Source organism: Octopus sinensis, unplaced genomic scaffold, assembly GCF_006345805.1.
Source record: "Octopus sinensis unplaced genomic scaffold, ASM634580v1 Contig15349, whole genome shotgun sequence".
NCBI classification, from domain to species: Eukaryota; Metazoa; Mollusca; class Cephalopoda; order Octopoda; family Octopodidae; genus Octopus; species Octopus sinensis.
This window is the reverse complement of record NW_021833684.1, coordinates 1-17500: the sequence shown is the minus strand read 5'-3', so window position 1 is coordinate 17500 and position 17500 is coordinate 1. Positions and strand designations below refer to the sequence as shown.

General features: G+C 41.0%; 1 protein-coding gene across 1 annotated transcript in view; it reads left to right on the top strand.

Moving 5' to 3' along the window:
* LOC115230330 (palmitoleoyl-protein carboxylesterase notum1-like) overlaps positions 1–17076 on the top strand; it is a gene marked incomplete at its 3' end in the record, with an annotated part of 55200 nt that extends 38124 nt beyond the window's left edge. The window contains exons 4-11 of the mRNA XM_036499616.1: positions 4841–4901; positions 5763–5821; positions 6156–6258; positions 7528–7716; positions 9083–9183; positions 10483–10621; positions 11953–12000; positions 16912–17076. Coding sequence (XP_036355509.1) covers positions 4841–4901; positions 5763–5821; positions 6156–6258; positions 7528–7716; positions 9083–9183; positions 10483–10621; positions 11953–12000; positions 16912–17076 — 865 coding nt within the window. The remainder of the gene's footprint in view (positions 1–4840; positions 4902–5762; positions 5822–6155; positions 6259–7527; positions 7717–9082; positions 9184–10482; positions 10622–11952; positions 12001–16911) is intronic.
* Positions 17077–17500: the final 424 nt, after the last annotated feature.

The window sequence follows — 17500 nt, the reverse complement described above, 5'->3', positions numbered from 1 at the left end:
TACAATTTTTCAACGTCTGGACGAGGCGATTTGGCTGCTATTTCCGGAAGAGCGAGGGACCGCATATGGCTCTTTCGTTGGCTCATCGTCTTGATGGTGGTGGTGGTAGTGGTCATGGTGTTGAGTTCTTATTTACCGTGCCGTGGCTCTGGGTTTCATCTGACTACGTGGTACCTCGGGCAAGATTAGCGTCGCTAGAATCGTTAGAACGTCGGACAGCATGCCTTGCAATATTTCTTTTGGCTCTTTACGTTCCGAGTTCAAAATTCCGACGGGCACGACTCTGATCTTCATCCCCATGGGAAGTGGGGTATGTGGATGGTAATTGACAAAATCACCCTCCATCAAAGTGGCTGCCTTTGTTCCTGAATCAGAAATCGTTACTATATCGCTTTCACACACACACACACACATATTTCTTCTCCCTCCGGTTGTAGAGAGGTTATGTGTCTCCGGCCATTTCAGTCTGACGAGTTGCCTATACAACTAAGCGCTTTATAGGTGCGAAACCGATGGTCAATCTGTGACTTGACTATAACAAAAAACCAATATATATTACCTTTATTTTTTTACTTGTTTCAGTCATTTGACTGCGGCCATGCGGGTGCACCCTATATATATATATATATATATATATAGCATATATTCAGTAATTGGTGTACGGCTACATTGAGACACATAACTATAAACCTACTCGTTTTCTATGTTCTATTTCTCTACTCCTTTCATCCCTCCATATATACATATATAATGTTCGTATGTATGTGTATACACACACGCCTTTCGTCGTATATACATACATATCCATACCTCCTGCTGTATACTCCGCTCTCACCTCACCTCGGGACAAGAAAATGATTTATGTGAAGCTTTAAAAACAAAGCAAACCCCGCCCAAACCCCAAAGAAACATCAAAATAATCTGGATAATAATTATAATTATACATGTGCATGCCACGTATTCTATATCACACAGACCGCAGCATAATGGGGGTACTGTGGTACCGCGCGCCCCAAAGAGAAAACAAGATTCTATACAACCTTACATTTCCTGAGAGGCGACTTGAGTAGCGTATATGGTCCCACCGCCGCCATCTTTCACTGAACCGTTGTTATCTTTATTTCGCTGCCGCCATCTTTGATGGTGATAACACCTCTCCACGCCATATTGAATCTCTCTTTAACACCCACCATATGCTAACACCTTTTCTTCCCCCCCGGTTCCTCCCATCTTACATCAAATTTCAAAGGGGATATACATTCAAAAGCGTTATATTATATAGACTATTAAATTAACCAACGGTGGTAGAATGGCGATGATGAATATGACGAAGACGACGATGATGATTGTGGTGGTGGTCGTGGCGGTGGTGGTGGGTGGCGATGTTGATGATGAATATTAAAATACCGATGATGCTGAATATAAAAGCGACGACGACGACGACGATGATGATGGTGGTGGTAATTGTGGTGGTGGCAGTGGCGATGATGATAAATACGAAAGCACCGATGATGATGACGACGACGATGCTGCTGCTGATGATGATGACGGCACAGATGATAGTGATGATGACGGTGATGATGCTCATAGTGACGACGATGATGCTTATGATAATGATGATGGTGATGACGATGACATTTCAAAATGTAACGACATGTGAACCATTGGTGATTTTTTCTCTTTTGTCTTCCTTTTCTATTGGACTTTCCTCTGTTTCTGAAGAAGAGCTTTGCTCGAAACGTTAAACCATTTTTCTTTCCTTCCCTGAGCTTCTGCTAATACTTTACATATACCACATCCTCACGTTGTTGTTTTTTGTGTTTGTTCTATTTTGGGATTTACTATATATATATATATATATATATATATATATCTTATTTCAATCATTAAACTGCGGCCATGGTGGGGCAATGTCTTGAAGAATTTCAGTTGAACAAATTGACTACAGTATTTTTTTCCCCAAAAGCCTGGTACTTATTCTATCCAGGCGTTTTGACGAACCGCTAGCTGACGGGGACTTAAACACACCAATGCTAGTATGTGAAGGCTTCTTTCAGTTTCCATATACCAAATCCACTCACAACCCGAAGCCAAAGTAGAAGACACTTGCCCAAGGTACCACGCAGTGGGACTGAACCTGGAACCATGTGGTTTGAGAAGCAAACCTTTTACCACAAAGCTACGCTTAATATTGTCAACTAGCCTGACCACCCCTCTCCAATAGACAATCTACAGCTGAAGACAGACAGACATCACTTTCGGCAATAATGTTCGGACCAGTTATTCCAGGAAACCAGATATGCTTGTAACGTGCGTTGATGGCGCTTCTGAACAGCAATGGCGACTTTAAAGAGAAACAGCGTTCGTTGCTCCTTGATTCGCGGCCCAAGGTGGAGGTGGTGGTGGTGGTGGTGGTGGTGGTGGCTTTTGTATTTGTTGTTATATTTTTATTGTTGTTGTATGTTTATTTTTCATGCTTTTTATATTTGCTATCGTTTTTCTGCTTTATTTATTTATTCATTATTCCTTAGAGTCAAATCATGGAGTCGTGCGTGGACTTAATGACGGGGTTTTATATTTGTGTGCGTCTGTATGTGTGTGTCTATGTGTGTGTATCAGTATGTGTTTGTATGTATGTCTGTATGTGTGCGAGTAGAAATGGTGATTGTGTATAAAGAAGTTGTGCTTTGATGTGTGTGTGTGTGTATTTATGAGTGTGTACATGTGTGTGGTTTGCGTATTTACCTTTGTGTGTATACCTGTGTGTAATAGTTTGTTGTGTGTGTGTGTGTGTGTGTGTGTGTGTGTGTGTGTGTATACATTACTGAATGTATATGTGACACTGTGTAGTAATAGCAGTTTCCGTCGATCAAATCCACTCACAAGGCTTTGGTCGGCCCGGAGCTATGAGAGAAGGCACTTGCTCAAGGTGGCATGTAGTGGGACTGAACCCGGAACCATGTGTTTGGAAGCCAACTTCTTACCACACAGTCATGCCTGCGCCTCTATGTGGACGGATGCTTCATCCGGATCGGCTGCTACTCGCATATAAAGGTGAAGAGATATTGTCCCCCGTAAGGCGGCGAGGTGGCAGAAACGTTCGCACGTCGGGCGAAATGCTTAAGCGGTATTTCGTTTGTCTTTACGTTCTGAGTTCAAATTCAGCCAAGGTCGACTTTGCCTTTCATCCTTTCGGGGTTGATAAATTAAGTACCAGTTACGCACTGGGGTCGATATAATCGACTTAATCCGTTTGTCTGTCCTTCTTTGTCCCCTCTATATTTAGCCCCTTGTTGGTAGTAAAGAAATAGGTATTTCGTCTGTCTTTATGTTCTGAGTTCAAATTTCTTTCGGGGGTCAAAAAATTAAGTACCAGTTCCGTACTAGGACCGATCTAATCAATTGGCCCTTCCCTGCCCCCAAATTTCGGACCTTGTGCCTAGTGTAGAAAAGTATATTATCTTTACATGTCACTCACTCGCTCACACACATTCACATACACACGCACACACACACACACACACACACACACACGCGCGCGCGCGCGCGCACACACTGATGGCAACTGTTCTAACAACACCCTCACACCAACCCTGCCCACCTCCTCTTCTTCCCCCACACGTAACCGCAGTTAATTACTGCTTATGCTTTAATTAACACAGTGAAAAAGAAAAGATATTTAGCGAGTTAACGTGAAACGTCCCTTGGCCTTCCTCCCCCTCCCTCCCTCCCCCCCACCACCGCCACCGCACACTTTCTCTTATCTAAATGTGATTGTTTAATGGTGGTGGGGGGAGGGAGGAGAAAAGCCCTTCCCGTCACAGCTGAGGTATTTTCACGCTACACCTAACATGTGGAGCGTTTCACATCCCTCACCCCCCTCCTATAACCTACCACCACCACAACCTCCACCACCACTACCACTACCATCGGCATCTTCCCGCCAACGACGTAGTCTCTATGTGGAGGTTCGTTCTGCTAGAAATAACAACCAAATTCTCCTTAAATTCTATTTTAAAAAATTGTAAAAGAATATTACAAAAGTAGATTCTCCCCCATTACCTAAGGCTCGGGTGGGAACTTGGTTTTTGTTTTTTATGCATGCGTATGTGTGTACGTACGTACATACCTACATATAATATTCTTGTGTCTTTCTCCGTCACCACATTCGAAGAGAAAGGAAGGGGTGATAGATGAATAGCGAAGGAAGGGGTGATGACAAACTGGTAGTGGGAGCGTTTCAACTTTGTTTGAGTATGTGTGTGTGTGTTTGTGTGTGTGTGTGTGCAATGGAAGTGGGTTGGTGAACATTCAACGCTGAAAAGAAAAATCAAACAGCGTTTCAACTCTGTGTGAGTATATGTGTGTATGTGTGCGTGTACAAGGGAAGTATGTGAATGTTTGTGTGTATGAAGCAGAGTACTTTCGGTTACAAACGACGATCGATGTCACATCTCAAAAGACAACCACCAGATAACATTGACAAGTGTATCAATTTGATTTACCATCCATATTTATATATATGAAACACTACAATTAGCCGTCAGTTTTGCCGGCAGGGGGCCATCTGGCACATAGATATTCATGGGGAGGTAGTAACGCAGTAAAACCAGTTATGTGAAGAACTCGAGAGAATGGGAGGTGAGTAAGAAGGGAAGGAATATACCAATGTCAGGGCAACGAAGAAGGTCGGGGTGCATTCGGTACCGGTGATCGCACCTTTTTCTGCCTCAATCATATTCGTCTCAGAATCTCTTCATAAACGCAATTTTCGTTTCGTTTCTTTTTCGTTATTCATTTTAAAGTCACTGATTTTTTTTTGGTTTTGTTTCGTTCCCAGGCAGCGGTATCACCTCATGGGACCCAGAAGAGAATCCTTATTATTACCATGCAAATATGGTGTAAGTAACCCTTTATTAATTATTACAACAATTAGGGCGTCGACATGGCAGAATTGTCGGAGTGTCGGAAAGAATGACCTTGAAACATTTCTTCTGGCATTTTTATATTTTGAGTTCAAACTTCGTCGAGATCAACTTCATCTTTCATCCTTTCTGGCTTGATAAAATAAACTACCAGTCATGTACTGAGGATGATGGCATCGACCAAGCCCCTCCCTTCAAAGATGCTGATCTTGTGTCAAAATGCCTTGCGATATTTCTTCTGGTTCAAGGCGTGGCGAACCAGCAGAATCGTTAGCACGCCGGACAAAATGATGAGCGGTATTTCGTCCGGCTTTACGTTCTGAGTTCAAATTCCACTGTGGTCGACTTTGCCTTTCATCCTTTCGGGGTCAATTCCACTGTGGTCGACTTTGCCTTTCATCCTTTCGGGGTCGATAAAATAAGTACCAGTTGAGTACTGGGGTTGGTGTAATCGACCCCCCCCCCCCGTAGTGTAGCAAGGACTACCAAACAACCACAAAGGTGAAATGCGCGTTGGAACTTCAATATAAACTTGTGTTCTTATGTTTATCCTTATTTGTCCTTTATTTGCTTAGAACGGATCAATACTTCTCGGATTAGTAGTCAATTAATAACTATAATACAGGAAGCAGCTTGGATTAGGATAATCTAAGAGGAGCTTTATACATATCAGTAGCAGTTGTACATTATTTGTATATATATAAGTTCTACTACATACGTACATACACTCATACATAAATGCATATATATATATATATATATAGTGCGTGTGTGCGTTCGAAGGCAGGTAACTACAAACGGTTTCTCTAACTATGCTTTTCCCCCCCTCTGTTACAGATATATTCCTTATTGCTCCAGTGACTCATGGACAGGAACTTACAAAGCCACAAGCAAAGGTAACGCTCCCTTCATATGTCTCATATCGCTGCAACACAAGACTTTACAATTAACGCACAAACAACTTACACATAAGAAAAACAAGATAAGCGCATGATCAATGATATGGGAGTTTTATGCTCTGGTCGCGGGATTACTCATTTTTGCCTGTTGAGTGGACTGGAGCGACGCGAAATTAAGTGTTTTGCTCAAGAACACGACACCGTCGCCTGGTTCAGAAATCGAAACCACAATCTTACGATCATGAGCCCAGCACCCTAACCACTAAGATACTCGCCTGCACAACTGTTTTATGTGTTCATAATAATTAATAATTATTTTGTTGCTTTGCAGAAGATTTCTCATTCATGGGTTCGTTGATAATTGAAGAGGTGCTCAAAGATCTTTTGGCTCATGGCCTTGCCAAAGGGAAAAAGTTGATTTTAGCCGGAAGCAGGTAACAGCATTTATCTATCTTTGGAAATTGAAGAGTTTCAGCATTATTGCATGTCTGTTATTAAATTCAATATATTGTTTTAATCTTTAACTGGCGACAATCTTTGGATATCAGCCATGCTAGGGCGCCACCTGCGGGACTTTCAGTGAAATAACTTTGATCCTAATTGTTTTGGAAATTATTTTGTCAATCTATAGCTGCAAACGTAGCTGTGTGGTTAAGAAGCTTGCTTGCCAACTATATGGTCTAGGGTTCAGTCCCACAAACATGACACCTTGTCTTCTACTACAGCCTCAGGCCGACCAAAGCTTTGTGAGTGGATTTCGTATTATAAGAACTATTAGAAGCCCATCGCATGTGTGTTTATGTTCCCCCCATCGCTACCGCTTGACAACCGATATTAGTTTGTTTACGTCCTCGTAACTTAGCAGTTCGACACAAGATAACGGTAGAATTAGTACCAGACTTACAAAAAATAAGTACTGGAGGTAATCTGTTCGGCTAAACCTTTCAAGGCGATGCCCCAGCGTGGCCGTAGTTCAGTTACTGAAGCATTTCATTTAAAAGGTAAAAGATTATCTATATTTATCAAATCTCTAAATCCGTCTCAATGAAAACGCGTGAAACCTGCAGCGACCAAATACCACAACATAACCGGAAATACATTCCGCAGGGCAGTGGTTCTCACCCGGGGTCTATAAGGCTTTTGGGGAAATAGTTAATTAGAGACCCACAATAATATTTTAAGGGCCCCTGAAAGGATTTTGCTTTAGATGTATCTCGTATTGCAAGAAACAGCTGGGTTTCTTTCTCTAACATTTTACTTGGTTCAACCTACGCAAAGGAAATGTGTGAAAAAAAACAAAATAGGAATTTTGAAAGAAGTTTCTATAAAACTAGATTTTTAAAACATTGAATGACAATGGGGATTCCACCAGAATAAAATAGTAATCAAAGAGGTCCATAAAAAAAAGTTGAGAATATCCCTGCCCTAGAATATCTGCTCGGGCAGAGCCGATTATTAGAAGAACAGCGACAATAACAGCGTGTAGTATTCTTTGTGATTTTGGCTCAAGGCCAGCAATTGTGAAGGGGGGGGGGCATGTTTATTACCATTGTTTACTAATTACTTTAATAATTAAACAAAAATTAGCCGTCGATAATAGGAAAGTACCAAGAAGCCGTATGCAAGCGTGAAAGACGTACAGTTCGTTCCATTCGTGACTATCCCCTGCCAATTGCTAATCTGGTTTTTGCGTTTCATTTCAGTGCTGGCGGCACCGGAGTTCTTCTGAACTTGGATCGCGTCGCCGACAACCTAGCAGACTGGGTCCCCGGCATCGAAGTGAGGGGTGTGTCCGACTCTGGCTGGTTTCTGGACAACAAACAGTACAAACCTGCCCCGTGTATGAACGCGCATTCCTGTGCACCAATCGATGGGATCAAAAGAGGAGTCGAGTAAGTGGACCCTGTTGATGTGTGTGCGTGCGTGTGCGTGTGTGTGTGTGTGTGTGTGTGTGTGTGTGTGTGCGCGTGTGTGCTGCTTGTCACACACACACACACAACCATTAATTGATATGGGCCTGTTTTTAAAACGGCAGGGTGTGATTTGATGAAGATTTACCTACTATTTCTAGCTTGTCAAGCGACCAAGTAGAAAGCCCCGAGGTAGGTGGTGGTGGTGGATGGGTGGGTGGGTAGGTGGGAGAAAATTGAAAAGTGTTGAACAAATGTAATGATTAACTGTAGAAGCAACTGAACTGTGACGATGCGTTTGTGCGTGTGTTGTGTATGTGTGTGTGTGATGTCTCTGTGTATGTGTGTGTTTAAACGTGTGTGGCTGTATCTGTATATGTGTGTGTGTTTAACTGTGCTTATCTGTGTGTGTGTGCGTGTGTATATTTGTTGTATGTGTGTATGTTTGTCTGTGTGTGTGTGTGTCTCGAGCACGCACTATAATCATGATTGCCATCACCACCGCCGCTTTAAACATTACCATCACTACCACCGCCACCTTCACCACCAGCACCATTAGCGCCACCGTAACCACCGACACCACCATACCCGCTATCAACACTATACTACCTCTACCACCACTACCACCATAATCATTATATTACTACCTCCCACCGTCACCCCCTTTCCCCCCACACCACATTCCTTCATTGATGTTTCCACATCAAAAGTTCATTTGATGATAGGGGTGGAGGCGGGGGTGGGGGTGGCAGTGTCGTTTTAGTCTTGGTGGTGGTGGTGGAAGGTGTAGTCCATGATGTTGGCGGCGATGGCGGTAGTAGAAGGTTGTGGTTTTGGTAGTAGTAGTAGTAGTGGTGGTGATGGATCCTGATATTGTTTGTTATGGCTGTAGTTTTAACGGTGGTGGTGGATGGAATTGGATATCTTTGTTGTGGTTGTGGATCTAGTACTAACAGTGGTGTGGTAGTTATTGTGGTAGTGGTAGTATCGCTGATGGTAATGGTGGTGTTTTTTTTGTTTTTGCTGTGGTTTTGGTTCCAATTATGAAGTTGGCGGATGTAATGATGGCGGTGATAGTGGTGGTGGTAGTGGCGGTGTGTACGTTGCTATTATGTTAAACTGTCGTATGTCCAAATTTGGCCAAATGTGTTCTTATTTTTTCTTCAATATTTACTTTTTGCTTAAGGCTGCGAGCTGGCAGAACCGTTAGCACGCCGGGCGAAATGCTAAGCGGTATTTCGTCTGCCGTTACGTTCTGAGTTCAAATTCATGTAGCCCTTGTAGTAGGATTGGTTGCTTGTCTCTGCCGTAGACAGTGAATAACATTTATTGAACATTACTTTGACAGTCTGTGGAATGGTCGGCTGCCAAGAAGATGCGCAGATCGCTATGCCGAAAGTGAGAAGTGGCGCTGTTACTTTGGATATCGCCTCTACCCAACACTGAAAAGTAAGTATATCATCATCATCTCATCTTCATCTTCATCTTCATCTTCATCATCATCATAATCATCATCATCATTAGTGTCGACGGTGTCTTAACGTCCACTTTTCCATGCTTGTATGGGTCAGGCAGTTTATTGTGGAAGGTTTTCTATGGCCAGATGCCCTTCTTTTCACCAACCCATGCTTATTTCCAAGCCAGGTAATATTTTCTCCCCGTGGCCAGACATGTTCTCGCAGAATATTGCAAATGAACGACACTGCTTGTATGACGGTGACATTCATTTACGACCATCACACAATGTCAAGACAAAGAGACGCAAACATATCCACAAACGCTTATATATACATGCGAGTGGGCTTCTTTCAGTTTCCATCTACCTAATCCATTCAGAAGGCTTTTGTCGGTCTGAGGCTGTAAGAGAAGACATTGGCTCAAGGTGTTGCATTGTGGGACTGAACCTAAAGTCATGTGGTTTGGAAGCAAACTTCTTAACCACACACCCATGCCTGCACCTACGATCTCCATTGCTTTCAAATCAGACTGGAACCCCAACCACATGGCCATTTTAATGGGGTAGAGTTTGTGTTACTCTGTTAACAGGCTGAGAGGAGGAGGTGGGCGATCGTCTTTCATTTTCTTTTGCATAATTTAGTCTAGAAGTCACCAAAGAGATCAATATTGATCCCTGGAAGTCTTTGAGGCTCTGCAATAAACACCTGAAATAATTTTGAGAATTAAGGGTGCTGAATTCTTGGCAAAATAAATCTGGAAGAGCGCAGTAATTTAAGTAATGAATGTGGAGGCGCAATGGCCCACTGCTTACGGCAGCGGACTCGCGGTTTCGATTCCCAGACCGGGCATTGTTTGTGTTTATTGAGCGAAAACACCTAAAGCTCCACGAGGCTCCGGCAGGGGAGGGGGTAGCGAACCCTGCTGTACTCTTTCACCACAATTTTCTCCCACTCTTTCTTCCTGTTTATGTTGTACGTGTATTTCAAAGGGCCATCCTTATCACATTCTGTGTCACGCTGAATCTCCCCGAGGGTACACGTTAAGGGTACACGTTAAGGGTACACGTGACTATGGAGTGCTCAGCCACTTGCACGTTAATTTCACGAGCAGAGTGTTCCGTTGATCGGACCAACTGGAGCCCTCGTCGTCGTCGCAACCGACGGAGTCCCACGACGACGAGTAATGAACGCTCAATCTGAAACCTTTCAAATTCCTTCGAATCTGACCTTCCTCGCGCTGACCATAGTGTTTCTTTTTATTTTTATTTGTATTTGTATTATTCTTTTCCAGCTCCGGTTTATATTGTACAGTTTATGTTTGATGTGGCTCAACTGACCGCTGACAATGTCGGTCCACCCGTGCACAAGGAACAATGGCAGTATATTCACCAGTTGGGTCTCGATATCAAAGAATCCTTGAAGAATGTTTCGTAAGTCTATTATTAATATTCTTTGTCTAGTGGCTGTAGCGAAAGAGGTTGTATGGTGGACCCGTTTGGAAGGGCTGAAGTCAGACACTTTCCTCTTTGTCCAAGGCCCCATCAGCTTTTTCAAGTTCCACTTGAAAAGGAAGATGAGTGTAGAGAGGGAAGTGCTGTCTCGTGGCAAATTTATTGAAAGGTGGGTGAATGTCGCAAGAATGGCCAGTATGAACGGAACAATTCTGAGGATACACCTGTAAAAAAAGGTAATATAAAAGGAGAAAGGGGCTCTCTACCCACCCCCTTTTGACCAGGCTCCCGTGGCTTTTATGGGTTTTTCCACGAGTAACCTTTCGAAGCACCTCCCCCTATTGGGAGTTTTTATTTGTTATATTTTCGTTGTTATCTTGCATTTTTACATGGACTTTACAAACGGACAAAACCCTTTTTGTAACTCTTGTCCTGTATTTTATCTTTACATGTTTTTATTTGATTTTTGTTAGCCCTTGTGGCCAATAAACGAATTAATTATTATTATTATTATTATTATTATTATTATTATTATTATTATTGAGTGAGAGAGCAGTTCATGCCATCAAAGTGACACTGGGGTAAAATATACGAAGCCCAATATACCCATCATGACTACCCATCTGATAAGGGCACACCAGGCACATGCATCACAACCATATGTGCGCGATATGGTGATCTCATATCAAGATAAACTGCACATGACCTTGCAGGTGGGGCCCAGTTAGAATTTTCTTCGGGTTGAGTAGCCCATCCCGCTCAAAAGGTCCCTGAATAAGGGTTGTTTAAGGATGTTGAAAAAACCACCCATGTCTCCAGAGGTGAATTATTCAAACCCCAAAGCATCCCTCTCAACACATGGCTATGATTCTCCCCCACTACTTCTGCTCGTGATCAGAGATGCACATATCGTCAGCCAGTAAGGGACATGGTCAACTGGTTAAGGTCAAACAACTGACAAGCAAATCTGTGGTATTGAGCAGAATATTTGCTGTAGCCCATCTTTTATACCAAGACAAAACAATGTACATGATAACACTTCCAATCAGTTAAGATCAGAAGCCATGAGAGCCACTGCCTGGTACTGCATCAGGGCATTTATTATTATTATTATTATTATTATTATTATTATTATTATTATTATTATTATTATTATTATTTTAGTTTGGCTCAGACTCGGTCTCATTCCTGATAGGATTTAGGTATCCACAATTTTCAGCAGTCTTTCAAGCGCTTAGAACCCCGCCTGATAATCCTTGCTGTCCCTAAGAGACAGAGCCTTGACATTTGTCTATTTTTGTATTTTTCAGTGCGGTGTTTGCTCCTGCATGTATGTCACACATTATGTTAATGAAGAGGTAAGACCATTTGATATTTCTTATTCATTTGTACATATCGTAACATTATTTATTAAAATAGACATCCATGTATCATACTTAAGGCATATACATTGTTGACAGGCAGAGTTACTGTGGTTTTTTGCCTGAGATAAAATATCTTATGGATAAACTGTGTTAAAAAATAAAAACTGTATGTATATCAGAGGAAGATGAAAACTAGGCCTTCAGCAGCAAGTGATATCACCAGATTCATTTTAGCCTTGTCAATGAAGTGTATTCGCAACCAGCCACTTACCGAGATGAGGTTTGTCACCTCTCATATAGAAAACAGTGAACATCCACTGGTCATCGTTGCTGGTCTCTCGCAGCCATTGCGAAGACGGTTTTTTGTCTCATTTTGATATATATTGCATTTATATCTACACGAGGCTATGTCTTTAAGTTTACTCAATAAACTAAAACTGGACGTGTGTGTGTGTGTGTATCCTACACATTTTTTCTCTCTCCGTTTTTTTTTTCGTTCTCTTTTCATTTTTTTCCCCCTCTCAGTCCTTTCTGTCGAAGAGCGTAGGTTCGAAACGTCAAAGACTTTTCCATTCTTTTCGAGCGTTAAACTAAAACACCTGCTTCTTGTTCCCTCACCTGTCGTCATCTTATGTTTTCTGTAAATTTGAACTATATATATATATATATATATATATATATATATATATATATATATATATATTATATATATATATATATATCATTCTTTACTTGTTTCAATCATTCGACCGCGGCCATGCTGGGGCATCGCCTTGAACGATTTTCGTCGAACGGATTGACCCCAGTACTTTTTGTGTCTTTAAAGCCTAGTACTTATTCTATTGGTCTTCTTTGCTGAAGCGCTAAGTTATGGAGACGTAAACACACCAACACTAGTCAAGTGGTAATGGAGACCAAAACACACACACACACAGCGTCCTGGTTTTTCAAATAGGACTAACCATGCGCACTGGGCCTGAAAGATTGCTTGGAGACGCAATGCACATTATATAAATGTGCTCAGTTATCGTGTTTCCTTGGCATGATACTTAAATGCTCTTATCTAAATACTGGAGTACTTTTTGGGTTGATCCTACCTACAATGGAACAGCAAACTGCATATATATATATATATATATATATATATATATATATATATATATATATATATATATATATATATATATATATATGGGGGAAGAGAGGAGGGGTACTGTTCTATGTAAACTCAATGAATATATACCGGACTCAGTCTTGTATATACTAATATACTACTGTATGAATGGTTGCTGGTCTGCGCCCCGGTGTATCCTCCATACATAAATACTGGACCGTGTTGTCTCTAAGTAGACACACTATGTATGTGTGCGTTTATGCATGTATGTGTGTGTGAGAGAGAGAGAAGGTGAAGAGAGAAACAACGATTAAGGAATGATTTATAAGGACTGGTAGTTCTTGATAATTATTTCAACGTATTTTACGACTGGCTTTGTTGAAAGCTCAGCTTCTTGCTAAATATTATCCACATTTTTCTCCATCATCTTGCGGCTTAGGCACTACTTTTAATATGGCGTCTCTTTGCAGACGACAGGGGTGGAACAAAAGGAGGTCACTGAAGGAATGAGAGAATCTACTTAAAACAGGCAGATTTTTGTTAATCTTCGCAGCTTTTATCGTTCAGTAATCTTTATGTGTTCGTATAAACTTTCACGAGCGATTTTATGACTTTTAACTAAATGGTTGGGCATCTTGACGGATTCAGGTTGTAGAGAGGCTTTTACTGTCTCTGGTTCACAGCCAGTGTGGATTTTAATGGTAGGATACAGCTAGAACAGATTCCTACACACACACAACCACACACACACACACACACACACACACACACACACACACACACACACACACACACACACACACACACACACACACACTCTCACACGCACACTGAACTTATGGATACATATGTACAAAAAGCACAAACACACAGGTAGAAATAGTACTTTTGTGTATGGTGCACACACACACACACACACACACACACACATACACACACACACACATATATACACACACACACACGCAATAGTCGTAAAACCTTAAGGTGTAATACTATGTCGGTGATGTTGCTCTACGTATCAGTTTATACGAGAGAGAGAGAGGGGGGGAGAAGAGAAGGGCAGAGAAAAGCAAAGACAGAGATTTAGAAAAAGAAAGAGATAGAGAGAGAGAGAACTGAAAGTGAGACGAGAGAAAGAGGCAGAAACTTTTTATGAATCTTTTAATTTCACTTTGTATCTCGAGAAGAGATCAGCTGATTTAGGTTTGAAATTGTGTTTCGTTTAGAAAATGTCTCAAACAATTTGAGAAGAGACAGGAAGGATTGATAGACGAGCTAATTAATTATTCAATTATTCTTATAGTCTAGATATTTCCAGGAGTTCTCTGCACACTGCATGACACATTAAATCAACGTACCACCTTCAATTATAAAATCGAAGCTATAAAGTCCCCCCACTGAGATAGAAAATCGATAAAACTATCAATAAAATTAATTGGTGTTTTAGTTGATGGTGGTGATGAGGGAAACGTTTGGACGGACGGATATTTAAGAGATTTGGTTTTGTTTCCTGTTTAGCGAAGGAGTATACATAAATAAATACTTTCTCTGGTACTCCTGATAAGTATTTAAGAGGCGTGCAGGGAGAGTTACAGGGGAAATTTCTGGCAAGGAAAAATAAAAAAAAAGTTACTGCAATGAAATTAAACTGAAGTTTAATTATATTGCAGTTTAAGAAATATCCTTTTGTGGAATTTGGTTCCAAATTGTCTACAAAGAACCGACTTATAAAATTTCATTATGTTTCTCGAAAAACATTTATAGTCATGATAGAATATATAGATTCTTTTTTCTGAAGAACCATTGCTGTTTCCATTTCTGCTTAGGAAGTCAGCATTCTTTTAGAATGAAATGAAATTCTGATACTACATTAGGGTGTGGTTTAGCACAGGTAAACCACAGCATCTATAGCCTACGCTTACCTGTGCTTACATTCTTCGTTTTTAACCCTTCTGATCTGAGTGCTCCTGAATGGTCAGCAGAAAAGACCAATCAACGAACTTCCACATCAGTATGATTACAATTTTGATAATTATTATTTGTATGATTTAAGTGTAACAATCAATCATTCAATATTCTTCAACTTGTCTTCATCATCCTGCAATATAAAGAAAGTTCTTATAGTAGAGGTAGAGCGCACCTGAAGTGTAAATGAGAAGGTAGATCATACACTATATATATATATATAATTCCGATCTGGTTTTGAAATTAAGCGAAATTCTGTCTGTTCATCTGGGACCCCAGTATTTTAGCTTACATTTACTCTACATAGACATATTACAGCTTTTTGGAATCAGGATGATCCCGGGATTGAAAGTCTGCCCTTCATTTGGTTCTTCCACATCCAGCATTGGGATCTGATTTAAAAGCATTTGGGCTGCTATTTCTAGCAGGCAAAGCTTGGCTGATTGATGCCATATTGGTGGGGTTTCTCAGATGACGTCAGAGATCAAGTGGGGGGGGGGATAAATGACACTAGTTTCATTAATTTTACGTCGAGATAAGAACTTTGGGACAAATTAACCAGCAGTTGGAATTCAACTTGAGAGACTGGAACAAAAGAATGTTTCCATCACAGAATAAATTCTCATCTGTCTTTAAGATCTGATCAAACACCACCGAGGTATATAATCATTATAGACGTATTATAGTCATGCTATTTAACTCTCTTTAGTTTTGGGCTGCAAGTCAAATTAGCCCTCTTCATGAGGTACCTCAAAAGTCCGCAATCCTTGCGAACTTTTGAGGTAATGTATATATATATATATATATATATATATATATATATATATATATACATGATACAATTGTACGTTCCTATCTACCTGTTTGTGTTACGTCAAGGGGAGTAACTCAACTCAAAAGAGAAGTAAATGGTTTATTGGTTGTAGCAGTGATGGTAGATGCGTTCGCGAGGACGATGATTGAGAATGGTGAATGGAGAAAGATACAGAGAAAGCGGAGGGGGAGGGAGAGAACAAAAGAGAGAAATCACTGAAAGGATGGGGAGAGAGAGAGAGAGAGAGAGGAGATTCTGAGAAGTCAGAGTCTGACTAAAAGAGAGTTAAAAATAAACAGAGGGAGGAGGAGGAGGAGGAGGAGAAGGAAGAATGTAAAGACGTAACGAAGCTTGTGACGTCACTACATCTTTACTCTCTCTCTCTCTCTCTCTCTCATTCTACCTCTCCCTTTCTATCTCCCTTTCTCCCTCTCTGTATCTCTCTATCTATTTATCTCTCTATCTGTTCTTGCATTTCTTTGATGCCTTTGAAGTGTGTCTTGCCACAGAAAAGAATTGTTTCTAATTTAGACACAACGCAGGTGATTGGGTGGTGGTGGCGCTGGTGGGGAAGAGGTTTTGTGGATACCAACAGATTCAGGAAAGTATTATTTCGCTACAACAATGGAAATAATGTTAAGATACTACTCTCTCTCTCTCTCTCTCTCTCTCTCCCTCCCTCTCCACCCTTTTCTATGCATGTGTGTGTGTGTGGGTGTGGGTGTTTATGTGCATACATCTTTGTACCCGTGTTTATCCCATCTACCTCACTATTTGACAACTGGTATCTTTTCGTTTACGTGCCCATGACTTTGTGATTCGACAAAAATGATCAATAGAATAAGTACCGAACTTTTTTCTTTTTTTCTTTAAAAAAAGCACCATAATTGCAGAGGTTGATTTGTTCAATTAAAAGCAGAATCCAACGACTGAAACGAGTAAAGAGTGGGATTAACTTTTAAAATGCTTTTCTAATGTATTTTTTTGTATATTTGTTGTTTCCTGGCAGAGACTGGAATCAAGTAACCGTTGGCCAAGTCACTCTTCCTCAGTCGATTTATTGCTGGGAGAGCAGCAGCACATCACAACGCAAAGGCTACAAGTGTCGCGGAGGTAGTGGCAAAAGACGACACCGTCGCAAACAGATGACAACGTCTCAGCCATCATCTGTAAGGTAAGAAATGGTTGTTTCATTTATCTGTACAGTCTGTTGTACCCTAGGAGGGTCATTATGCCAATAGTAGACACATGCACTGGTTCTATTCACTTCTTTTACTAATATTAGTCAATTGGTTCACCAAGTGAAATGCTTAGTAACATTCCATCTGTTTGCCTTTGCCTTACATCCTTTTCGAGGCTGATAAATTAAGTACCAGTGGAATATTGGTTGATGTAATCGACTGGTCCCCCTACCCCCAGATTTTCAGGCCTTGTGCCTTTAGTAGATAGGATTATTAGTCAATTGGTTAAACCATTAAATCAATTGATTGATTTATTACTTAGTCACTCAATCAATCAGCTAGGTTTCTCAAAGTCCTTTTATCACTATTTGTGCTCTCAGAACTGGAGCAGAGTGGACTGAGTGCTTTTTACAGGAC